Source organism: Phalacrocorax aristotelis, chromosome 5 (genome assembly GCF_949628215.1).
Source record: "Phalacrocorax aristotelis chromosome 5, bGulAri2.1, whole genome shotgun sequence".
Classification (NCBI taxonomy): domain Eukaryota; kingdom Metazoa; phylum Chordata; class Aves; order Suliformes; family Phalacrocoracidae; genus Phalacrocorax; species Phalacrocorax aristotelis.
The window spans coordinates 55,602,646-55,629,322 of record NC_134280.1 but is presented as its reverse complement, the minus strand read 5'-3'; the positions used below and the strand labels follow the sequence as shown (position 1 = coordinate 55,629,322).

The 26,677-nt window shown below is 39.3% G+C and overlaps 1 protein-coding gene across 5 annotated transcripts in view; it reads right to left on the bottom strand.

Annotated features, from left to right (window-relative positions):
* ABCC8 (ATP binding cassette subfamily C member 8) overlaps positions 1-18,053 on the bottom strand; it is an 81,453-nt gene extending 63,400 nt beyond the window's left edge. For 3 of the 5 annotated variants that reach the window (XR_012660780.1, XR_012660779.1, XR_012660781.1), the window contains exons 1-6: positions 17,727-18,022; positions 16,195-16,336; positions 13,384-13,505; positions 7,568-7,734; positions 5,836-6,078; positions 4,786-4,974 (exon numbers count right to left, since the gene is read on the bottom strand). Coding sequence is in view for 2 of the 5 variants with exons in the window: in XM_075094669.1 (XP_074950770.1) it covers positions 4,786-4,974; positions 5,836-6,078; positions 7,568-7,734; positions 13,384-13,505; positions 16,195-16,336; positions 17,727-17,922 (1,059 nt within the window). In the remaining 3 variants the exon portion in view is untranslated. Of the gene's footprint in view, positions 1-4,785; positions 4,975-5,835; positions 6,079-7,567; positions 7,735-13,383; positions 13,506-16,194; positions 16,337-17,726 lie in introns of all 5 variants that reach the window. The other 2 variants (XM_075094669.1, XM_075094670.1) reach the window with 2 other exon arrangements.
* Between the last annotated feature and the right edge of the window lie 8,624 nt (positions 18,054-26,677).

The window sequence follows — 26,677 nt, the reverse complement described above, 5'->3', positions numbered from 1 at the left end:
GTACCTGGGAGGTTATTCATCAACACTAGAGAGTCATTCTCCATAAATATCTGATCACTTCCAAATGAATTGTGGTTGACTCTTCTTCAAACATTAGCCAAATTAAGCAGCTGTCAAATTACTTTTGTCTACTATGCAACACAGACAGATTTGTGTGGATTTCTTAGGATTACTCCCTTTTCCTACTTATGTGGTATTTGTTACAAGCTCCTGAGATTCAGACCAAGGCTGGACACAAAGAAAAGCAAGTAATTATGATTCTATTCCTGTAAATCTTTGTTCATGCAGATGTTCCTTATTCCATAAGGAGGCATCTTGGTAGCCATATGCTCCTTTTATGAAGTGTACAGTGCAATAACTTAAAACAACATTGAAATTTTCCATCAGTGACACTCAGCAATCCTGAGTTTCATGCTTTGAAAACAGGGAATAAAACCTATTTCATTCAATAATTTATTTCCTGCTCTCAAAGGTAAACTGTCAGATGATGATATTTTCCAGTTCAGCTAGGTACTCTGACTTCAACTAGATTTTATGTATGTAAACATACATACAGTCTGTAGGGCCACTTATTTATAAGGAATTAGCCCTTGGAGAATCCCTTTGAGAAAGTATTCAAGCATACAGAGTCTTCAAAGTCAAATCAATAGAATGCAAGCAATCACTGAGCATACTTGTTTCTTTAAATCTGAATAAAGCGCAAAACTCTGAACAATTACCATACATGACAGCAATTATGTTCAGATAAAGAGACATTTAACTAGTTTTAGTTATTTGCACTTTAAAGGTATTTTAAGCCCTAAATTCTTATTTATACCATAGTAATTCAAACAGGCTACATCAGCATTATATACTACAAAAAGCCTATGGTACAGTAAAAGTGAGTGTCTCTTCCAGATTACAAGTTCTTACAAGTTCAGCTTTTCAAGTCAAGGTAACTTGCCTTTGACCCTTGCAAGAAGTAACTGTGGCTACAAATTTGTTCTTGCTGTAACTCTGAAGAATAAAAAGGAAGACCCAAGGCTCTACATTTAGCCTAGAAGCTTTAGAAAATATACCACAGGCCTGGAAAATTACAGGTACAAGAAGTCTTCTCCTATGCTACCTATAAGGCCTTGTAAGGAAAAGAAAAGAGAAATTCCCAAACTGGCCAAGCCCATGCCAATTAGATGCATCCACTTCATCTTTCAGACTCTTTAATATTTATGCTCATAAGCATAAAGCATTAGGCACATGTAAGGTGGAAGAACTGCCCCTGGTGCTTAACCACACAAGTTTAAGAGCCACCTATTGCTTCCTGCACAGTGTATGTACACTCAAAGACAAAATAAAATGGAAAACAGTATATAAATGCAAAACTTGGTGTTTTGGGGGGGGACAAAAAAAGGCACATTTGGTGAAAACCAGGATCATTTACATTTGTGATGTCTTCACCTCAGACGTATCTTGTTGACTTGCAACAGTGAGAATCTTTCCTTTGAGTTACCCTTCCCTCAGGTCAGCTATTATTTTAGCAGTTCTTCACTGGGATTTCTTTTTATTTTAATACAGAGTCACCCAGGAAAAAGTGGCATCTCTGTAACACATTAAAACCTAAAAAAAAACCTTCTTATGAAGGCAAAGCTAGAACAAGTTTGACACTGGGAGATCACTATTCTCAAAGATACTAACGTGACAGCAAAAAGAAAGGCTAAGCATTATCACAACCATGAACCACAAAGGTTACAGGTTGTGCTGTATTGTATCAAAGGCAGTTACAGAAGCAACACAATTTCAATGCTGTCCTACATACATATCTGGCTAATACTGCTAATTACTGCAGCCAATACCACTTTTTACTGTATGTAAAAGAATACAATTATTTACACAATCATGTTTTGACAAATCATGTTTCTCTAGCAATGAGATTTTGGTTCAGTGTTGATTCACATCAAAACATTATATAACAGAAACAGAGGAAAAGCGAGATGAATACTTTTGTTATTTCTTCTAGTACTCAACTTGAGAGAAAAGGAGGAGAAACATACATAAACATTAAACAGACACTTGGTGAATGCACCAAGATATTTGCCAAGTCTCAGGTGCATTATCAGGCCATTATGGTTTAGGAGTCACTGAGCATCTGTGCGTTTATACTACAATAGTTGTCTAAGTACCCTTTTCAGCAGGAAACACAAGGAAATAACTGAACATTTACTGAACCTTTTGCATATAAGTCAAATAACCTTGTTTGAGAAGTTGATGGAACTGATTAGATGTGTTATTTTCAGAAATGGCTTTGGGGACATTCAGTGTCCCGCCTTCCTGAGAACTTCAGGATAATACCACTTTTTAAAAGTGCTATTAGGCTCTAATCACTAAAAGGCAGAGCAAAAGGCCACTACTTAAAGACCCTAGAGTCACGTAATCTTCAATGTCAATACTGGCTTTTTGCTACACTGGGACCTACGACTTCTAGAGCTTTTTAAATAATGAGTCTGTAGGTTTGGTGTATCATTCTAATGTGTTATGTCAGCAGATCTTCCTAATACTGGAACTGCTAATCCTAGCATTGCAATGTAGAAGATGCTACCAGCAAAATATAAAGGTTATCATTCTGTCAGTCTCTTCTTCGGTGTGAAATGATTAACAGAGAAATTCATGTCACAAGAACATTCTGGGGTGGCCATAAATATTGATACTGGAGTTATAAATAAACATGAAGAGTGTGACAGAATTTAAGACGCTGTCATGTTCTGACTAACTGTGGCACTAACTAAAGCAGTTAATACTGCTCGTGACACCCATGTGATCTCAGAGTTCCAGCTCCATGGCAGAGCTCTGTCACAAAGGCCTTGAAGAATAGGGCAAATATTGTATCTTAGGATTTATCTCTTTGCCTTCAGTTTCTCAAAGAGAATTTCTGTTTGAAAGATACAGCTGACTCATTACAACATTTCCTCAACCTAAACTATTTAAAATGTCGCTGTAAGAGATGGGTAAAAGACCCTCTCTGCTGTACTCACAGCTTAACTTTGCTTGTCCAACTCTGTCCCACTGTATGGCAATTCTTTCCAACGTCCTCAAACTCAGCAGCACATCAGACACAAACAATGTTTCCCCCCAACTTATCTTTGCCTTCATAAGACTGCTTTAGAAGGCTTGTTTCCCACACCTACATAGCTCTCAGGAACAAACAATTAATAAGGCATGGTTCTCCTTTTTTGACTCATTACAAGTACAGATATAACATTCCTAGCAGTAGAGCTGGTGTATTTTTTTCCAAAGTAGACCCAGTTGGCTAGGTAAGTGCGTACATGTGGGAGTCTTCCTGAACACACCAGTCTGTCTGCAGATGGCTTGTAAAGAAAGCCTTCATACTTTCTAGAAAGATATTTCATTTAATCCAGCAAAAGCAATTTTCAAATGTAAAGGTAATTAGCCTCTTAACAGAAAAACAATGCATATAAACCTGGTCAAAACAGAAGGAAAAGCCTCTTGGAGACCTTTTAGCAAAGGTAAAATACACCCTTAAGAGTCACTCATGAACTATCATCATCAGTGAATATTGCCGTTAGGTGATCCCCAAATGGTGTAAGTGACAACAACGATGAGGCTACCGCTTAGCTAGACACAGTGAGGATGTCAGGGCTGGACGAGACTCCATCCAGGGCCTATCTGGACCGGACCTGAGCATTTTGCACAGAGGAACACTAGCTGACGCTTTAACAGGAAAATTAAATAGGATAGTCCGTAAATAGTGATTCCGTATAACTTCAGCTGAAACGGTGCTCCAAACAAATTATCAAGAAGCAGCTAAAAAGCTTCCACAGTACTTTGCTGCAACACAGCCCTATAGTCTTAATTTTTTTATTTCCTGCTTTAGCTGGTTTCCATTGAAACTACTTGCTATATTAAGTTTCTAAATATTAGGATAAGGATTGCAAAATGGATAAACAATTAATTGTAGCCCAAGGCCTTTGTTAAATTTTCTGCAAGGCATCTGATATATTTCAATATGTACAGTGAACCTAATCCAAAGCGTACTTGAGTGAATGGATATATTTCCATTAGTGTCAACAGACTTTGGAAATAAAGTCCTACATCAAACAATAAGCACGGTGCAAAAATAAAGTGAGCTTTCTCATAGAATTCCAGCCTGAATGACTTAACCTTATAATGAGAAGATGCTTCCTGAGTAGTCTGGTGTTTGGGTTTTTTTTTTTTCTTGTGTGTGGTTTTTTTTTCTTTTCTTTGTTTTTTTTTTTAGTTAATCAAGAAGTATGTCTGCTGCTTCTTGGGGGAACATTCATTTAAGCAGCATTCCTAAAAAATACATTTCAGTTGATCTTTCAAAACCAACCTTCCCAAAGTCACTAGTGGAAATTCTTTGTCGCAGCTGAATTATTTGGCATTTTATTGCAATGACAACAGCCCGCTTTAATTCTTTTTAGACATAATTAGTTTTTGAAATGAAAAGCCAAGCCTGTTAAAAATACACTTTTCCTTTCTGGAAAAGCACTCAGTCACATACTTGATTCAATATCTACTCAAAACAGTACCCTAAAATCCTTATGATACTAGTGGGATTCTGGATGTGCTTCACCATTATCTTGAATGTGGTTATCTTCCAGAACGCAAGCCTGACTAGACACGGTACAAGTGTGGACAATACGCAGTTCATACATACTGTCATTTCTAACATTCAGAAACACGTTGCAGAGTCACTTTCTTTACTGAGGCCAAATAAAATGTAGTCATAGCATTACTTTTGACTCTTCTGTTTTTATGATGCTTTGACAGTACCTGTGGGCGGATGGTGTTATTTCCTTTCCCAACATTGTGAACAATCCCAGAAATGCAGAGCGGACCAGCAAATCCAAGCAAGTCAGCCAGAATACGGAATGTGCTACTGAGAAGTAACGGTCTTCCAAAAGCACAGCAGAGAGCACGCCAAATTGATCTGGATCCTTGTGGAGATGATGATCTTTTGTTCTGTTCAGAATTAAAAAAAAAATTAGTAAGGATTACACTATGTATTAACCCCAGTTCTGATAAACTATTGGTATTTTTATCCCTCCTTTAATTCATTGACAACCACTTGCAATCTTTGAGCTAGAGAACCACAGGAACTACTAGTCTTTTATTTGTTTTTAGAGTCAGAACTAAGCATTCATTTGTATTCTCCTCCGTGTCGCAAAAAGTACCATTATTTTTTCCTACCCGTAATAGGGATCATATAAGTGCGTTTGTAGCTTGCTGTGGGAGAAAGGAAGAAAAGAGGGCAAGAACTTACAGGTGTATGTCTCTGTGAATGCAGAGACTGGAAATCCACACTCTTTTTAGACAGAATGCAGAAGACTCCTCTTAAAACCCTGAATACACTCGTCTCCCACCAGGGAGTCAAGCAGAGTTTGAGCTGAGGTAGTTTCACCCCTCATTTCTCCTACAGTCAAACTGTAACTGAAATAACATAGAAAAAAAAATAGTCCTGCAAGGCCTCATTAATACTGACTCTGTAATTGAATGATTTCAGGGTCTTATTAGGAAGAATGATAATGGGGTGCAGTGAATACAATCCATAATTACTTTCCACATCAAAATAGAGCCCACATAGATTTTACATGCATTTAACCAGTAATGTGTTTGACATGCATGTTTAGGTCAAGAAATGTCATTATTTGTATGAGGTAGAGCTGAGCATGTGATCTCCTCGTATACTGAAAGTTATGCTAATGGATACTTCATTTGCATCATGTCTGTTTATATAATTTTATATCATACTCATAGCATAGAAAGTAACGAAAAATGTAAGCACTGAGTAAGCAGATAGACATAATGCGATGTTTTGCATACCTTCTGTGCTTCAAAGGCCTCGTTAAGGCGAATGTAATTGGTCAGAGCTCTCATAGCAATGGGAAGCTTGCCTATGGTTTTCAAGTCTATTGGTTTTTTATGGGCTGTCTTGATGAACGTATTCATCCACCAGTATGTTCCTTTGGATAACAGATTCACAAATGGCTGCAGGAATCGAACGCCAAGGTCCTGAAGATCCTCAGGAGGTTTAACTTCTTTAGGAGTTTTGAAGAAAACATACCTCTGAAATTCAGAAAAATACCAAAAGAATCACACTAAATACATAGAAAAGCCCACGAAGAACAGATAAGAGATAAAAGACATAGCAGATAATCAATGAATCAGTTTTGGTTTCTTAAAAGTACTCAAGGAATTCAGGCATTTAGATTCAACCAATACAGTAATCCACTTTCCTCAGTGCTGCGGAAAATCAGAGGCATCCAGTCTAGAAAAAATATCAGCCTAAATATTCACTATTACTTTGTTTACGGGGTACAAATTTGCATACTTTTAGACACCAACCTCCCCAATGCACCCCAATCCCTTCCCTCAGCAGCTACAGCAATAAGCCTGGCTCTCCAAACTCTGCCATAGTCATAATAGGCAATAAAATATCCATACTGCTGGCTAATTCATTTTATGCATCAATGGCATCCTTTAATAATTAAATCCAAAGAAACACAACATAAAAAAAGATTACAATAGTCAATTACCATTTTTTATTCTTCTTTGTGGCCTATAATTCCATCGTGATTAAAACTCATATACAGTTCTATTATAAGGAGGTTTATGAGCAAGTCTGTCTGCTATCACATTTGAATTTCACTTTTCCTACAAGCCAATCCACCATTTTTCATTTATGAGATAAATCTGAACATCCAGCATAGAGGTTTTTACTACTCTTTCTCCCAAAAATTATACTGAAAAGTCTGCTTTTAGACATACTTTGTCTTAAGTTATCAAATGAACACAGACACATGAAGTCCCCCAAGAAAACCACAGAAGAACAAATATGTAATAGATGCAACTCACATTGCTGAACGTGTTACTGGAAAGAGTTCACATACTAACGTGAGGGAAGCAGCAAGAAAATTTACATGGAAAAGTAGTTTTCCCCTCCTGAGACTAAGTTTAATTTGTGCACACAGTTAAGTGGGGGATAGGTGAAAGGCTGAAATTTGGCATTTATCTGGCAGTCTCCAAAGCCATTTCCCAGTTTGGATCATGGCTGCAGACACCACGGTGTCTAGCTAGCAGGGAGGCTAGATAGCAATCCCAATTGCCCAAGTACATTACTTACTGTGATTGTCTCCTGGAAAATGAGACATGTTATTTGTGTGCCTAAGATATTCTCTGATAGAGCAGACAATTCCTTTCACCCAGTCTTCCCTTGCATCAGAAATACTTGTTTCTGATGACTGAAATTGTGAATCATAATAGACATTTTTAAAACAAACTTGAACAGATGAAATTAATCTTAATTTAACTAAAATGGAGTCTGACTTTTTTTACAATTATGCATTCATCTGGCCTACTAAAGTTGGGTTAACTTTTGATGCTCAAATATATTTCTATTTCTAAGTGTTTTTTTCTCTGTCCTTTAGAAATGTATTTCACAGTAAGTACCCAGAAAGAGAAATAAATGGGGGGGACAGGGGACCCACCAAAACCCACAAACAAAAACAAACCACCAAAACCCCCACAGACGGAGACTTCTATGATACTAACTTACCCTCACCCTGATGACATTGATTTCTACAGCTAGTAGCATTCCATATAGAATGACCAGGAGTCCTGTGAGGCAAAATCGAAGCTGAGAAAATCCAACCCCATTATCACAGAACTTTACAAATTTGATGGTTTTAGTTATGAAAGCTAAAGTCCAGTAAAACAGCAATGCTGTAGTGGGGGGGGAGGGAAAAAAAAAGATAAGTTAATCAGCTCCGTAGTTGCAAAAATATACAATAGCACTATTAAATATTCATTCAGAAAGAATGCAACAAGAACATATAAAACCAGACAGTGGACTTTCTCATGTCAAAACAGAAGCCTAATTCAATTCCACAAACATGCAAATATTAAGATAATGTTAGTTCCAAATTCCTTTCCTATTAGATTTAGCAATAGTTGGAAACTTTCACAGAGCAGAGTCTGCTGAAGGAAATTTCCATCTGTTGCAAACATGTGTCCGCATGATGAGTTCAAGGGAGGGAGTTGCCCCACAACTGAAGGTGTCTGTGAATGATGCTCTTCAAATTTGGTTAACGCTACAAGACCGCTATGAATTTGGCTTGAAGGAAAATTAATCTCATTATTCCTCCTGCAGATCTCTGAGATGCATGCAGGAACAGACATTAAAATATTTTCTCCAAACTGCTGCTGCTCTATTGTTCAACACAAATTCCATATATGTAATGCATAATGCAGACACACAGGTACATCAAGGAAGGATGTTCTGTCTTTTGTAAAACACAACTTTAACTTTTTAGACTTCTACTGAACTTCTTGCCTAAAAGTGCTACTATCAGTTATAGATAAATAATCCCTACAGTAAGCTCTGGTGATTTGAAAACATATTCCATAGTATTCACTACACAATAACCCAGCTCCTGTTCCCCATTCTTAAGGAAATCCCTTCTAAGTTTATGTCCTTTTACATGAATCTTTCATTGCTGCTGTATCTGCCATGGTGCAACAGTTGGAACGTGCTCTAACTGCCACGGAAACGAGGATATACTGTCTGAGTATCTTGCTGTAACACCAGGCAGTCTTCAGCCAAGACATTAGCAAGTGCAAGTCTAACTTACAAATATGGATAATCACCAGGGACTTGCACAAATTTCAAAAGAATTTGTGGTGTTCCAGCTACCTTGAAGCACCCTAGAAAGCCCTGTGGAGACGTACTGTAGGGCTACCCTTTCCAAGCAAAACTAAATGAAACACAGAGTCCGTATGGAATTTGGGGCTGCCAATCCTGCTTGTACAGAAATAAATTTCAAAACTCTCATTTAAATGAGGACAGTAAACGGAACAGTACAGGAGTACTGGGCATTAGAACATTTGCCAAGAGAGTCTATCTTCCTCTAAAATTAACAGGCCAGTTTGTAAGAAGAAAGCACTAAGAGGTCAGGTATTTCAGCACTGTATTTTAGTGGATGATGCATTTGCAGAGAGGATTTAAGGGACATACTTACAGAATCCATCTTATAAAACCATAGCCTTCTTATGTGATGCCTCCTACCATCTTCCCAACTTATATTGCATCAAATCCAACCTCCTTATCCTGCTTCACACTGTTACCTACCTTAGGAAGGAATGGTGCCTCAGTTTGCAATATGCCTAAAATCTCACTTAATCCAAGAATACATTCCATTTTGCTCTACTCCTAATGACCTTTACCTGTTAACCCTTGCGTTTTGTCTCATTCTTACAACGGGCTGCGAACGCATCCTTCTCAGAGTAAGGAGGACTTACACAAACATAGCGCACTGAAAATTTGCACCACCAGAGGACACCGGAAATAACAAGGAACCCAACTGGTATCTATGCAGAGCTCTTGGAAGAAGAAGTAAGAACTAGCACAGCCATTTTCCTATTCAAGATTTAAATAAGGGTCTGTATGACTTTTTAAAATTGTTATTTTATTAGCATATTCCTTCATCTTTTATCTAAGAAGTATTAGAAAATGCCAAATGCAACATTCTCAGGTGAAAACTGAGCTCCCACTGTCATACCTCCTAGGAGGATTTGAACTAATATAGCTTCTCATTTTTTAATACAAGCGTATATAAATCTAATCTGGCAGATGTTCATAGGCCCCCTCAAGATAAGGCCCCTTTGAAAATATAGTTACGGCTCTTTCTTTTAAGCTGTGTTTGTATTGTCTGACTGGTGAGCGCACGTTGGCTGAGAGTTTCTAGAAGTTATCACCAAAACTTCCACTGGCCTCAACTTCCTACTGATCAGACCATAGAGGCATGCCTTCATTTACTTGATTGCTTTAGATCTATTCTAGATGCCTGTAGCCTAAAGGACCTTGCTTCTTCTTGGGCTGTGTAGGCTACCTCAGCCTACAACACCAGGTTCTTGCCTGGGGCCAGACCGCTGAAAATTAAGCTATGTGGAACTCAAACTTTTCTACACCTTTATTGGATTAAGCCCAAGGTCTGAAAAATCATGCACTTAACTGGATGGCATGTATCAATTAACCTGCGTCTGTTTGGAAAGAAATTTTGTGTACTAAGCAATAAGCATTATATGATAATAGGAAGTTCCATTTTAAACAATAAACCTATTTCAAGGGAGTTAACTACCATGTCAAAGAACAAGAAATTTAAATTAGAAAACTAGATTACTGTCAAGAATGGTAAGGCAGTCCTATAATTACAATTGGTTAAAAAGAAAAAAGACAATTTTCTTAAATAAAAAAATTAATGTGTTCCCATACTACTATCCCTTTCAGATTAAACTATTAAATTCTATTGCTATTTCATAATTTTCTGCCAATGTTTCATTTCTGAGGTTTATCTATAAGACAAATAAATATTAACTTAAAAAAATATTGCAATTGTATGCTATCAATTACATATTTTGAATGTCAAGAAAGCTAGCAGATTTTCCAATTCAGCATGAAAACTATACTAAAATATGTCCTGCTAAACTGTACAACTGTTATGCATCTATCCTGCAACAGTGTGCAAAGAGCACCGAAACTAGCGTTATTACCAGAGTCCCCCGGTAAACAGTACTACACTGGAACAACTATGCTTGTTGAAATATAATTATAAGTCAAAACCATACAGAGGAAAACAGATTCAGACCAGATCAAAGTGTTCCAATAGTCTGGACACTCAACTGGAACTCAATCATTAGCTTCAGAGAATAAATATTCCAAACATTTTTTGATACGAGATAATGACTACATCAAAATATCCAACAGCCTGGGCATAAAGCTGAAAGGAACTTTGCATCCTTGTCTTGCATACCCCAAGGGAACGTGCTAATCCCCAGGTCTGTTATGATATCTGCCTCTTGAAGAACTACAAATGGACTTGATTTCTTTAAGGTACAGAGTGAAAAAGATTTTAAAAAAGAAAACATCTCAAGAGTTTCACAGGACTGGAAAATTTTACCTTGTTCAGAATTAATAAACAGGCCTTTAAGTAGGCTTGTTTAAGTAAGGTCTTCTGCACTGCATCAATGAGAGTTTCCCCACTGGATTTAGTAACTTTTGGGTAAGGCTCTGTCACCCTTTGCTTTTTATGACTACAAACTCTTTCCAAGTATAGGCACTGGTCCTGCAGCTAAGAGAGATTATGCCCTGCAGTTAGGTGCAACTTCACTGATGCTCAGAAGCAGCAGAAGCCACATCAGGTCATTTACTTTACTCTGTGTGTGCATGTATGTGCAATATTAGATCTCCTCTACAACGTTTTGCTAATGAAGAACCCTCTTTTTGTTTCCTTTCTCATACACTCAGCAAAAAGTAAATTAACAACTTAAGCTTTTCCTCATGGTTCTCATTTACCTCATTTGTATTAGGCTCTAAAAGAAAACTACTTCATGGCCACACTGCACTCTAGTGGGTTGATAGCTTAGCATAAGTATAATTTAACTATCTCATACTGGGCTAATTTGCATAGATACCATCGCCTAGTCCCAGTTGTCAATACACAGTAGTTGCAATTAGCATCGAAAGATGACAATCCTCACAGCTAGATAATAATAAATTTGTGCAGTAAAGTATAAAGGATTGAGAGTTCCAGAAACATCTGTCTTAGTTCTCTCACAAACACAGGATGATGAAAAGAAAAACAAAACCAAAAATAAAATAAAAATCAAAGACCCTCATCTTATGAAGACTTTGGATTAAAATTAAAATCAGACCAATTAAATGTGAAAGACTGGGATAGTCTGATTTTCCTTTTTGCCTAAGAGTTAGCTATTAAGATTAGATTTCCTAAAGGAGTCTGCTCCTTGCCAATTCTTGCAAAGTGAAAATTCACAATTATTAAGTATCCATAACACCTACTTAAGCATTGGTATTCATTGGTATAACTGCTTATTATTCAAATATTGTTCAGAGCTTATTCAGCATCAGCGCTCTAAATATTGAACAAGATTATTATAAAAGAGAAATCTCTACAGAGAAGGGATTAGGCAAAAATGGGTAATCAACTACCAGCTGTGAACTTGTGCTACCCTCCTCAAAGATTTAACAGCAGAAATGTGGTAGCAACACTAAATTATTAAACACTGCATATACATCTGAAATTAAAAAAAAAATACCCAAGAAAATCCTGCTTGCTTTCCTTAGGTGATTTTAACAGGCTAGCAATGCTTTCCTAAGACATAACATCTGGTCCAGTGAGAAGGCATTAAATAGACCCTGTTGACCTATTAAAAAAGTAACCGAATTACCTTACCTGGTTATAAAAGACAAAAAAGATTCTACTTAAAACAAAGGTACAAGAGAAAAAACAGTCTCAGATGAGAAGACATAAAGGTTGCCAGGCCTGGATAGACATCTGAAGTTTTTGAAGAGGAATGACCTTTTTTTTTTCTTTTCCTTTTTTTTTGGTTTTTTTTTTAAAAAGGAGTTACAGGCTCCTTCTCCAGAAGATAATGCTTGCCTACAACAACATGCAGCTGAAAATAATCTTCAATATTTAAAAGCTTTCCCAAATCCAGTTGTTACTGACTTTTTTGCCACCTGACAAAACCTAGAACAGAACTTTGATACATGGAGCTACAATGACATATGACAAACCTTAGAAGGATCCGTTAATACAGAACACCAGATCAAACAAAACTTGATGAGCCAGGACCACCAAGAAAATAACAGCTAACAGGATGACTAAACATGTAGACACCCACAGTCTGCAGTCTACTTAAACAGTAGAGAACACATCACTAACCGCATGGCTCTCGGCAGTAATGGATTTTCTATAGCTAGGTACAGGCTATCTACAGTCTTCCAGAAAACGCATAGTATACTAGGTATTTCTTATACATAGTATTTTCCATTCAAAGGGCCTTAAAGCCTTTTGGGCCTAAAGGGAGTTTTAAGAACAAGAAGCAAGAACAAGCAGGGAAAGTAATATATCCAGGGTCATACTGAAAGTCAGTGATGTCATTCATTTCCCTTGACTCCCTGGATATTTCAATAGACTGCACACATGAAGATGGCTTCAATCTTGTATCATGCTTTGATGCAGCTGCTGTCAAGCAGGGGGATCTGGATAGCTTTTAGAGTTGAATTTGATGTGCTACTTTCCCCACAAATCCAGTTTTTCCTAGAGAAGCCTTTTGCCCATTGGATGCCCAAGAACACCATACAAAATACTGTTAGAAGTTAAAAGCATTGAAAACAGCGAACTGTTTCAAGAAAACTCAGAACTGAGTCTGGCAACAGCAGCCAGCAGACCAGAGTACAGGTGTAGCTTTATCCATACAAGCTAGCATCATGACTGCAATGACCTGTCACAGAATGAACAGACACACAGCACCACAATCACCCTTTCAAGTCTTGTAGGTTGTGAGACATACCGATTAACAACTTCGGGAAATTGGATGTTTCAATATTATGGTAATAGACAACCGATGTGATGGCTGCCAAGAATGCCATCCCAGCTGGCATGTACAGGTGTAAATGGCGTGATTCTGAAACCCTTAAAAAGAAAAAAAGTGAACATATATTAAAATCAAACCCTCTTAGATATTTAAATGTTTCCCTTCTAATTTATGAATTGTATCCTGTACCCAGCCCTGATGTAGGATTTTCTAGAATGAGTTATGATTGTAAAGCACTCTGATTTTCAATTGGATTTATGCCCCTAATCACATAGTCGGACTTCAAATTCCTCCCCTGTGCTGAAAGGGAAACGTGTGTACTCTTATTTCCCATTGAAATCAGTAGGAATGTTGTTTAAATTAGGATAAGCAGCTCAGCTCCAAAATGAGAAAAGTTAATTTAAGCTAAACTAGTTTGGGAGCTGTGCATCAAAATACGTAGATAAGACCAACCGACAGCACAGTTTAAGATTTTCTACAGAAACATTTTGTGGAGATGTTTCGTATTCTTTTTCCAGTTTGGGAGAAGGAACAGCACCACAGCATGGGAATTACTTACAGTGAGTTCTGTTTTCAGTGACTGCAAGCCAACAAACAAAGCCTGCAACAGAATCATATACCCTTAAGTTTTGTCCTGTAAAGCAAAACTCTTCTAATGCTTTGCTTCAGATAGCAGCAGAGGGGGCCCTGCCAACTACCGCCCTTTGGGAATTTGGGAATATGAGAATTGTTGGGCAATGGTGTTGGTTTGTGCAGAGGTGGGTAGAACCATGTTGTGTGTGTGTTGCCCTGCCCTCTTTCTTCCTACTTGCTATCTTCTCTTTTCCTTTCCTTTCTTTCACGAAAGTTACGGAGCTTTCTGTGCTGTCAAGGGGTACAACCAACTCCAGGAGAAGGAGGACCAAAAGGAAGTCTTCAGGGTACAAACACTCAGGGAAATTCACACCTTGTCCTCTGAACCTCATGGAAAGTAAATTAGCATCTCTGGATTTGTTCTTGCTGCAGCAAAAGCTACCTTTGTGTAGTTTGGAGAGACAAAAGGGGCTGTTCTGTCAGGGAGCCGGAGATCATCACAGGACATCACACATCTGAAAGCAGAACATCCCAAAAGCCTAACAGATCCGTAGGAGCTCAGGAGGACTGCTTCCTACATCTGTGCTAGCAAAGGAAAGCCGCCCGTCATGTGGACATTGTGGCGAACTCTGCAGAGCTGGCTAGAGCCATGCTGACAATCTGGGGCATAAACACTTAACTCCTCTTGTTGACAATGAATTGTATGTGTATAGAACAAGATGAGATAAGATTCTCAGGTCTCTGAATTCCTAGTAATGCCAGGGTTTTTTTCCGGGCTGAATTCTCAGCACAGAAAAACAAGCAACAACTGGAACAGATTTCTTCAGACAGCCTAAGCTTCAGTAGGTAACACTGCAGGAGTGGGAGGGTTTTGGGGTTTTCTTTATTTATTTACTTCACAGACAGAAATTGCTGGAATTTCCCTATATAACCATATCTCCAACAGGCTGCATCTATTGCTAAGATGCCAAAGCCTTTGGTACCCAATTGCTGTCAAAAGGCCTTACCAACATGATCCATTTTTGTCTTAGAAAGCTGATGAGTCTCAAAATCTGCTTTTTATTCACTGGAGCACTCACTAGCCTGCTAGGTGCTCAGGAGGGACAACCTGTGGGTTGGCACTCCCCCAGTATATATAGGAGTTTTGCTTCTCATGAGGTGACATTACTTAATAGCAGCATTCTGAGTCAAGTTAAACAGCAAATAAACATAACGAGAGGGATTGCTAAAGAGCAAAATAAAACAAAAAACTCAAAGCAGATTTTGCTCTGAGCATCCCACACCCTGATAACTCTGAACAAACGCAAGAAAAACTCCTTTTTTTAAAAAACTGGCACTGAGAAACATCCTATTTATATATCTTTAGGAGAAGTTATAATAATAATGATGATATCAGCTTCTACAGCAGAATACTACAGTGCCTTTCACACTAGTTGGTGGATAGTTGTTATATAGATGGCTAAACAGAGAGGTTCTGCTCCATTTATAAGAGGAGCTTCACTTTTATAATCCTTGGGTTGCAAATTCATAACAGTTATGAAAATCAGACCTTTCTTCACAGGAAGATTGTCATAATCTTTGTTATACATTAGTTTTTTCATGACAAATCACTCTTCTGTATCACTTATTTCACTTGGAATAATTTTTCCCCATGGACTACTGTTTAAGGCACCCTAAGTTGAATAACAGATGATGGATCATTCTTACATAATGTGAGCTGCTCTGCTCAAGGTAACAGATCAGACGTCCTGCACAAATATCAGAAGAAACTCTGTGGGGTGAGATAAGGCTCAGTAGATCCACTCCTTTTATTAAGATGAACAGAACTTATTTTGCGGGGGAATGGTATGACCTACTGTGCACATGGGAGTCATGCCTGAGTAAGGGCTGTGGGACTGGGTCCTTGGACAGAAAAAAAGTATCACAAAAATGTCACCATCTGCTTGAGTTGTTAGGATTTATCTATAATTAATCTTTGGAAAAATAGTGTCATTAAGTAGAACTAAAAATTATTAAGGACAGTTGTGCATGTGTACATAACTTGGCAAGATCTGCGGAATTTCTGATACCAGGGCAGTAGGTTAATCCCCAAGAATACAGATTACATGTTTATAACCACAAGGAATACAGTCTAGATGAGACTTTAGACAGGGAGAAAATACCTACTCTGAAACCTTTAAAATGCTCACTGCTATCAGGAGAAGGCAGACTTACCCATCAGACACTATGCCCTCTGCAATTTCACACACCAGCACAAACAAGAGGATAAAAGTCAGTATCCAGCGTAAATTGTGGCCAGGAAAATGAAGCCATGTGCTATGATGTATATGAACTTTGGAACTTTGACTTCCCCATCCTACACAGGAAAAGAAAATTATAAAGAGCTTTCTTAACAACAAGACTGACTTACAAAGCTCCTGCATACAAAAAAGCATCTATGTAACAAACTAGCATATTAAAGTTGACATAACTGTGTTGTTAAACATGCATGCATTTGAGTATTTTCAGAACTGTGTTCTCATTGCTTCATTTCATACATCATAAAATCAACGATGCAGACGGGACACAAGACTTCAATTCCTATACTTTAGCAACCTACTATCAAGTAATTGCATGCATCAAACATTTTTCAAGTATATTAACAGTTTAAATGAACAACAAATGAACATTTTGACAAATTTGCACAAACACTATAATACGTACGTTATTTTTCCTTCCCTTCCATGGATTCAATCAGAGAATTTAGACCTTATCTTACATTTTTTCTAAAAGTGACTTGTTCTCTTGATCTAAATAAAAATTGGCAACGCTGAGTAAAGCCAGATAAGCACAGATTACCCTAAGCAGTTCTTCGGCTGACCTCGTTTTCACAGTTGTGCTGTTATTTCAGAATCGGACCTTTTGCGATCAACATTAGTGAGTGTTAAATCAGAGAGCTCGTGCCACCCCTATCTAGAGGACAGCCCGGGCTGAGCAGAATGGTACTCAAAGCACTAAGAGCTGCATGTATAAAGCCACCGGGCCACCTACTGGTAACCCCAGTTTTATGTTATCAAATAATTACTGCTGCAGATATGGCAGGAGTAAGCAGCCGGGCAGCCCTCCCAGGCGTTACCAGTAAGGAGGAAGGCTGTCCGGCTGCTGTAACTCTTCAGTAATTGCAGGAAATATTATTTGATAACGCAAGACTTACTTGCCAGGTTTTCTGGTTTTTAATAGCACGTTTATTTTTGTTTCCCGCGCCGGTAGTCAAAGCCTGCAAGCAAACCCCGCAGCCTCCTCCAGCATCCAGCCAGCCCCTGCGCAAGGCGGGGGTCACCCGCAGGCTGCCCCACCTGGGGAAGCCCCCGACAGAGACAAACGGGCACGGCTGCCGGGAGCGGCGAGACGCCCCGGGAGCGGGCGGTGCGGACGGGCAGCCTCGGGAGCGGCGGCGCCGGAGCATCCCGGAGCTCGGTCCGCCTCCGAGCGCCCTTTGCAGCGGCGCGGCGCGGCGCGGGGCGCAGAGGGCAAGGCAAGGCCGGGCAAGCGGGGGAAGCTACGCAGCGAGGCGAGAAGGGAAGGCAAGGGGGGTGCGTGGGGAGGAGGGAACACGACAAGCGCGGCTCAGCGGGGGAGGGAAACCCATGGCAAGACAAAGCGAGGCGGGGGACGGGGACAAAGCGCGACAAAGCAAGGGGGGGGGGGGGACGACACACACGGCAAGGCACAGGCGGACAAGGCAAGGGAGTGCGGCAGGCGCTCACCGATGAAGAGGATGGGGAAGGTGATGAAGAGCAGGAAGACGTGCGGCACCACGTTGAGCGCGTCCACGAAGCAGCCGTTGTTGAGCACGCCGTGGTCCACGTTGTAGGCGGTGGAGTTGCCCTCGTCGCCGCAGAAAGCCAGGGCCATGGCGGGACCCTGCGCGCAGCCGGGCGCCGCCTCCGCCTCCGCGCACATCCAGGCGAGGCGGGCCGGGGCGGGCTGCGCGGCGGCGGCGGCTCCTCTGCCCGCACCGGCCGCCGAGCGAGCGACCGACGGCGACGGCCGCCGACCGAACCCGGCCCCGGCCCCGCAACCGGCCCCGGCCCTGCCCCAGCAGCCGGCCCCGCCCCCCCGGCCCCGCCCTCACGCCCCGGGCCGGCGCGAGGAGAGAGGCGGGAGGGGGCGGCGAGGAAGGCGAGAACCTTAAGAGCAGGTATGTGCCTTTCCTGACACGCCTGGAGGCCGTCGCGAAAGCAGCGTGACGGCCCTCCGTTACCTTGCAGCAGCATAAAACAGTGTTCCAGTTTTCTTAGGGCTCAGTAATTCAGCATTTTATGCACTGTTAATAAGACAGAACCTTAAAAAAATAAAAGCACCAAATTAGCGATGACAGAGGACTGTAGGCTACAAGTATATTTTTTTTAACCTTCTCGATTTTGTACTTTTTTCTCCACTATGATGAAGATATTATTAGAGTAAATCATGTAAACAGCTATATCCTCTCCCTAAAAGGAGTCTTCAACACCACATTGTGAGCAGCTATTACATTCATGCTTTACCTTTTTTTACCCCTAAAATGAGTTCAAGCCTAACTTCCCCCCCCCCCCAACCAAGACTGTTGCATTTTGTGGGAATCCAAACCATTAATTTGTGTGGATTCCGCGTCACTTCCTGAGCAATTTTATGTATACCAAAATAATCTATAAATCAAAATTTTCAAACCTTCTTGTCCTGAGTAGAAATTAGGCTCAGCTGAGCCAAAGACAAACAAGAACTCTAATCAAATACTTCCATGGGGATAATACTGGGGATAATAGTGGAAGGTAAAACACAGCATGGCTTACACTTCCAAGCACAGGTTGAGTCAAAGCCTGAGATTCAAACATCTCCGGTATGTAGCCATGAAACACTCAACGTCAAGATTTGTAACCAAATCCTTTACCTTGGAGCTCCCTTCATTCCCAGTCATACTTACCTGTTGCTTAGCTGAGTATTTAATACAACTTGCCATATCCTACAACCAGAAATGCCCACAAATCCAGGCTTAACTCTTCACTTTGCAAAACGTACAAGTTGGCTAAATGCCTGTTAGGGAAATGATCCCATAAATGAAAAATTTCCTTGTTTTTCCTTTAATGATGAAGCTATGGATGCTCAACATAACAGAGAATATTTGATTTCTAGGACAGACAGCTCCAGTAATAGACCTGAAAATTGCTTTCGTCATGCTGCTTTTCTTGATCTTGCTGTCAGACTGGAGGACGGAAAAAGTAATTCTCTGCATGCAACATATTATTTCCTATATAGGGTCTTTTGGGGCTACAGTGTGGTTAAGAATAAAAATTAAAAGACAACCCCCAAGCCAAATCCTGTGTATACGTATTTTCAAATGTTAAAGTTACACCCACACTGGAAAGACTATAACTATTTTCAGTTTTGGACAGAACCCAGCGTTCATCTGAGCTTCTGGTTAAGCTCATCTCTGTTATCCTAATAGTTATTTAATAAACAATAAGTGCAGCTTACAAGCAGATAATTTTAAAATTATTTACATTTTAGTATTTCCTGAGGCCCCAAGTAACACAAAGGCTCTGTGTTACAGATGAACAAAGAGCAGCAAAGAATTCTTGACAGTTTACACTCTAGAGACTGAAATCCTGGGGTAAAGTTTGGGGAAGAATCATCATCACCTTCACTGTGGCCAGAGAACTAAACACAACATTGAGGTTTGCCAAAGTCTCCAAAGGAATCTGGGAGCTGAGCTCGCACCCCGAGACTCTGTATGGTCTCTGAAGCTTGAGATGATCTTCCTTTACCACAAGGTGCCAATCACAATATTTTTAAAAACATATTTCTCAAACAACAAAACATCAGGAGACCCCATAGTTTGGAATTTGAAATTTATCTTTTTTCAATGGTTTTCAAATGCAATCAAGATTAGGTAATTAACATGGCGGTTTAAAATTCGTGGTCTCAGTTCAGGTCCAACAACACACTTGCACCCATCGTGGAGCTTAAGCTGAGGCAGAAATGTGTAGGTAACCTGAACAGAAAGGTGATGGATTAAATAGGGAAGTGTCTTGTATTACAATTAACTACTTAATGAAATACTGGGGGGGGGGGGGAGGAACCAACTCACTGACAGAAATCAAAATGTTTGGTCAACTGAAATTGGTAAGCTGAGCATTCTTAGCAAAAAACACACCTGTGCGCACACACACAAACTCACACTTCCAATAACAATGCCACAATTCTGTCTCTGCTGCAACAGTGAGATCAAGAGAGTACTGAATTTGGACTAATACTCGTTTTGCTCACTAAAACATCAGATGACAATTTCTTTTTCACTCATGAATGGGGAAAGAGCTATTCTCTGACTTTGCAAATCAGTTGCAAGTCAGAGGTTGATCCTTTTCTTAAAGGTTTAGATGAGATTGCCTGTGTTGTCAAAGGACTGAATCTACTTACCCAGAGTATCTTTGTTAGTCCTGTGTCCAGTGGGCTTTGGAACAGGTTTTTTTCCCTCAAAGCTGCATTTTTGTAAAGCTTTGTGAGAACAGAATTACTTCTCAAAGTCCAGAAAAGGCAAAGGAACAACATGAAGCCAACAGGTGGACAGCTATGTTTATCTGCATGTAGCAAGTGCAACCTAATTTTTCCCAAAAGTGCTATTAGATCTTTTTTCCCCTCACACTGACTATTTCCATATCACAAGAAGTCAGTTTTCTATTTCATTGTTTCAGCGCATCTGTTGGAAATGGGAAATCAAGTTAGATCCTGGCAGCCACCAGCACATTCAATAGTTGACCAGAAATATTTTGGAAGTGCCTTGATTATTGAAATTGAATTCCAGACAGACACGGCCAATATTTTTAATTCAAGAAAAAAAATCACTTTTAATGCTTGCCTTGGAATTTGAGTTTGTCTACAGGATTCAGACAGGTTTTTGTATTTGCAGTAAAGTATTGACCCTTCAGAATTTAAAACCTGATAGCTGTTTTTTTAACAGGTAAGAAAATTCATTTAAGTGGAAGTTTTCATTTTTCTTTCCTACTTTTGTCATTTGTTTCTTGCTCCATTTATTCAGCTGCTTTGCACTGACCTTACTTTTTCAACACTGCTCTGTAGGGGAAGTGGTCTATCCCTAAAAATAGTGTTTTGCTATTATAATTTGCTATATTAACATTCTGCAGGTTTTTGCTTTTTTTTGCATCTAGAAACACAGATACAAAAGAAAAATAAATTTTTGAAAGTTCTGAACAGCCACAGCCCATATTCAAAGCTAGTCAGGTAGGAATATAAGTCTAAGCATCAAGCAGGAATTTTGAAGTCATTAATGGGACCAAGTATCAAGAAGAAATATTAATCAGAAAAAAAAACCTAATAAAGCAAATTGCAAATGCTTATTGTGATTTAGAATTTGCTAAGAGAGTTGTACTGATCTATGACTTCAGCTTTGTATTAAATTCTGCTCTTAGAGGTAGAGAGGAAAAGCAGTTTACATGAATGGGAGGAAACTAAAATCCCTTTTAAAAGCACATTGAGAAAGGTTGAGCAGAAAAAATTGGAGAAAATCACCTCTAAAGAAAGCTGTTATTTTATTCTTGTGGAACAAAGAACTCCATTCTATTATTTCATAGAAGATATAATTTGACAAAGCAAATGAAATTTCTTTGTAAAAATTGTCTAAGGTACTACTGTTAAAAATAGTGCAATAAGCATAATAGTGCAGAGGTTCACAGAAATGGCTGGTTTTCCCTAAATAAACTTTATTAATTTTTAATTAATGGCCCTCATTAAAATTGGTAAAAGAACTTATGAGTAAGCAGATCTATCTTAGAGTGGAAATAAAACACAAGCTCTTTGTTGAATAATGACCTTTAGGCAAACACTCAGGTAAGTGTTTTAGATCAGAACAGCTTATTTTTTAAGTGTGTGCCACAGAGTTCCATTGAAACTAATGAATAGAAACTCTACTGCATCCACTTGTTACATCACCAAAAATAGCGGCGTACATATTACTAATTCAAACTTTCAGTTTGTTTCCTCTATTTTCCGTGACAAGAACGGTTAGCAGCACTTGTTCTCCATGGAATGCCATTCTCCTTTACCTGTGACAGAGGAAGCCACACTATGTTATTGTAGGACAAACAATAGTTAAGTCCTTGAATACTCTTCAGGCACCTTGTGGCTTCAGCTACATACATGACCTCTACCATTAAGTCATTTTATGAAGTGCATTTTATAACGTACAGCAGAACATTCAGGCAGTTACACTTGCTTTGAACTAGCTCCTCTGCTGAACACTAGCTTCCTAGTTCAATACAGCCAGAGCAGTGCTGCCTTGGCCACACCATATGGCACTTGAAACCTGGGAAAAAAAGCTTATTCTTCCCTTCTCTCACTCTGCATTGAAACATCAAACAAACGCTCATGCATTTGGTGATACCTGGCAAAACGCATGGTGGAACAGCTGAAGGGCTGCAGGCTTTTTCCCTTACTAGCCTGACCTGACGCTCCATCGCCCTCCTGCATCACCAGGACTCTTTGCAATGAGGACAATATTCTCCAGGTATAGTGCTTGAGCGAGGGTACATCTTGCTCTCACTAGGCAAAGGGGTTACTGTCACACTCCTCAGTTCTCTCTCCTCTGGGCATCCACTTCTCATCCCAAAAGAAGAGCCAGTTTTTCAGTAAAAGGTTTGCTTTTCCTCTTACCTGCCCACTTAATTAATCCACCTACAGCTCTGATTCATCCTATAAATAGTTTGGAAGGTAATTAATTACCCCAGCTCCAGTTAGCTTGGCTGGTGCTCAAGACTGAAATATTTTAAGCTGAGCTGAGAAATGCTGAGGCAACCAAAGCAGCAGTATTTTTTTAAAAAATCAGGCCTTCACCGACTTCCTATTCACTTCTGACCGTCCTTGTACGTAGGTGTACTCTTACAATCTCACTGATCACATTGTACCTTAGTTTATTTTCCAGCACTTAAATGGTTAATATTTTGAGTAATCCCCATGTCGTGCTCGTAGTACAAGTGTTGTATTTTCCTCAGGAGAATAAGCTGAGTGCTGTGGACTAACTCATGCCAACAAACAACTCGCAAGCTTGCTCCAGTGTGGTACCCGTTAGCAAATGTTATTTTAGTTACTGATTCAGTTAAAGTGCCTTTATGGTTCTTGCCTTCTATATGGACTCTTGTATATAGGAGATTATTTTGCCTGTTTATATACAAGAATCACACGCACTAACGAACAAACACATAACCAGCATTAACTTCGAAAAGATAACAGGGCTAAGTCATTGGCCTTTCTAGGAACTCTTCTGAAAACAGAAAGTAGACTGAAACTAAAGTTTGAATTGTTTGTTAAAGATTATTAGAAACAAAATGAAGCCACCATCTTTCCTTTTCAGAACAGAAAATGGTTTTCTGTTCAGTCACACTGGAGAGTTGTAGTTAGTTGATTTGTTTATTTGCCACCTGGAAATTGTTCCAGGTTATCCTCAATTTATCCAGTGGGTTACATCAACACAACAATTAATTTAAAGCTATCAGTTCAGACTTGGATTTGGAATGTATTTTTCTTGTGCCGCTATTTGACAAAATTATATTAAAAAAACGCCAAAAAGTGTTGCAGTTTAATAAGGTTTTGAACTACAAATGTTTCTTCTATTAATTTTGAATAGATTGCAATGTAGCATTTATTCCAGTTCTTAAAACAAAACAACAACCCAAACAAAAATCACATTGTGGATTGGGGGTGGGGGGGAAGCTCACAAGTATGCACAAAAAGCTTGATCCTGTATAACCAAGACTGTTTATTCTCTGTTGTGATTTATCATAAAACTAATTAATTGCCAAAGGCCTGTTTCAGGAAGCTTCCTCCCTGAGTTCAGCTCCCATGCAGACCACATCTGGGATTTTCAGAGGCTCAAGGGAATTAAAACAATCAATACCCATATGAAATATAAAGAAAATTAATGTACTAACTTTCTATTTAGTAATTGAACTCCAAGGCAGTGAGAACTCCCCCCCCATATTGTTTTGCATTTTTTCCATAATGATTTGAACCTGAAACTCATTATCTCTTAGAATAGTACAGGTTTTTTTGTGTATAGTGGAGCACTGTACCTGCATTCATGGGTATGGAAGCTTTGCAGTCTCTGACATTGTCACATGACAGCAGTAAATCCTCAGTATTCTCACTTATGGCAAATTGTCCAGAGCCTCAGCCCTCAAACCAGCCAGAAATCTTCTCAGAGATCCCCTACTCCAGGCAGGGATTCTTTATACCGTCAGTATTTAGGAGAAATCAAGTAGCTTTTGTAAAGGGCTAGGGGTGGGGGTGGGGAAAGACAGCTTCACAACTCTCTCCAGTAATGAAACTTGGCAGTACTCTTTGCCCTCTGTAGCAGGAGAAAAAAATTTTTAATATTAAGCCTCCATAGATCCTGCCCACAAATTTGAAACAAGAATAAATAAGTCAAACTGAATATCAAACCCTCAAATCAGCATGCACTAAAAAAAACCATGCAAACCAAAAAAACCCAAACCCTTAAACCAGGCAAAATAGTGCAGCATCAAGGGGGATAAAACTATTTGCAAGTTTTGGTCACATTAAATTAGTATTTTTGGCCAAACAAAAGAGAGAAAATTCTAAATAGGTGCAAAAGCAACTGTTCAGCACATAACACCATGGCAATCTTATTAGCACACAGAAAACTGGCTTCACTGAGGGGCCAGGCTACCAGTCCCTGATCAACAAATAGTTTCTCCTTGGGAGTCAGGGAGGCAGAGTCTCTTGTTAATGCCGAAGAAGCCTCAGCTGTTCAAGCGAATGACACAGGTTCTTCATGCTGTGAATAACAGAGGACTTACCTCAGGGAATGATCCCATCCTGGTATTTTGAACTCTTACTCCAATCTTACAACTAGGAATTCCTTAAGTGGCTGAAATAAAGGGTGAGTGGGAGTAATAAATATTCAGGTTAATGTTTTACATGGGGTATTTAGAAGTTGCCTTTTTTTTTTTTAAGAGTGAACAATAGAAACAAGGGCTTTGTACAGCTACAGCATCCCTCCAAACTTAGTGTAGCAGAGAATGGGTTGAAAATAATGAAGATGGTTTAATTTCCAGCAGCATTTAAAATAAAATACTACAGCTAACCTTATTCCTATGTAGGATTGTTTTCTTTGTCAAATTTATTGGAAAAAGAAGAAGATTTAGATGTGGTACCACATTTAAGGTGTATCAGGAGTCTGATGCTGAGTGGCACTTACTATTACACGTGCACTATTATCATACAAATGGCAGCAAACAACTCTAGGTATCCATTTCACTGCAGGATGTAAAGTAGCTGTAGATTTCTTTGTAAGAGCTGTTCTCAGGAAAGTATGCACTAATGGTAAGATTGTTATGTGCCTAAATATGAAAACTCACATTCTAATTTAAAAAAAATTCTAAATAAACTGTTCTGGTTAAAAAAAAGTAGGAAAAGTTGCGCTTTTTTTCTGAAAATGGTTATAAAGAGAATAATCCCTTTACCTTCAAAAGTAATGCTTCCCTTCAGCACATGTATTAAATTTTTGCTGACTGGTGGTAACACAATGCTAAAGATAATGCTTTGTATTATAAGTCTCTTCTTAAAAGAGAAGCTCTATTCTTTTGCTGTAGAAGATTTTGTGGAAAAAAAATCTGTTTTCTCAAAGTTGAATGTTTTCTTTTCATAACAACATATGTCCCACTGTTTCGCTCTCTAGCATTAGTTAAGAAAACAACCCTGACTCATGAGCACAACCATCAATTTGCAGTATGCTAAAATTGTAAAAGAGCTTCAAAGTTGCACACAATTGTGCCTGATAGAGCTAAAAACCATGCTGAGGATATAACGAGGATTGATAAGTAACATGCATGAACATTGTGTTTGGTATTAAAATTTTAAGAATAAATAGCCTATGAGATCCATTTGTATAACATAGTTAAGAGAAACACCTTACTTTACAGGATTTAGTTTGTAGAAAGTTTGTAGGAAGTAGTTTTCAGTGTCTCCTTGGTAGGAGCCTGATGTCCTACTACAGTCCCACGTACTTCTCGGCCGAAGTCCATGGCTCCTCAGTAGGCACCTAGGCAACCATGTACAGGCACAAACACTCCGCTTGCCCACCTGACGCCACAAGTGGATGCATCAGAACTACCTATGCAGGGTACAATTCCCTGACTCTAATCTTCCCTCCTATATGGAATTGTTCCCAATTCTCTCTTTTTCTCATGGTTGCAAGTAGCTTGCCTCAGAATGCTTTCCCCAGGCTACATTTGGCTTCTGTGATAAGCTTGTGGAAACTTTCTGTGTGTCTGCATTTTAGCAGGCCAAATGTGAAGGGGGATGTCATGTGCTGAGGCTTAGCCATGGAAGTTTTTCACGTACAATCATCTGCTGTCTGTTTTTCATCTACAGCATATCAGCAACACAGTGGAGACAACAAGAACAACCACATCCAGCTGGAAAGCACTGACAAGCGATGACTTTCTCATGTGTGCCAGGGATACATCCTCAGCGCATGCTCAATGTAACTGGGCAGAAGTAGTGAGATTGCTTTCTACACGTTCCCAATCCTGAAACTGGCAGGGCTTCTTTAACAAATGCTGAACTGCCAATTCTTTCAGATAGGTTATCACCACATCATAAGAAGAGCACTGGCCATTTCTCCATTTACTTGTATTTTGGTCCA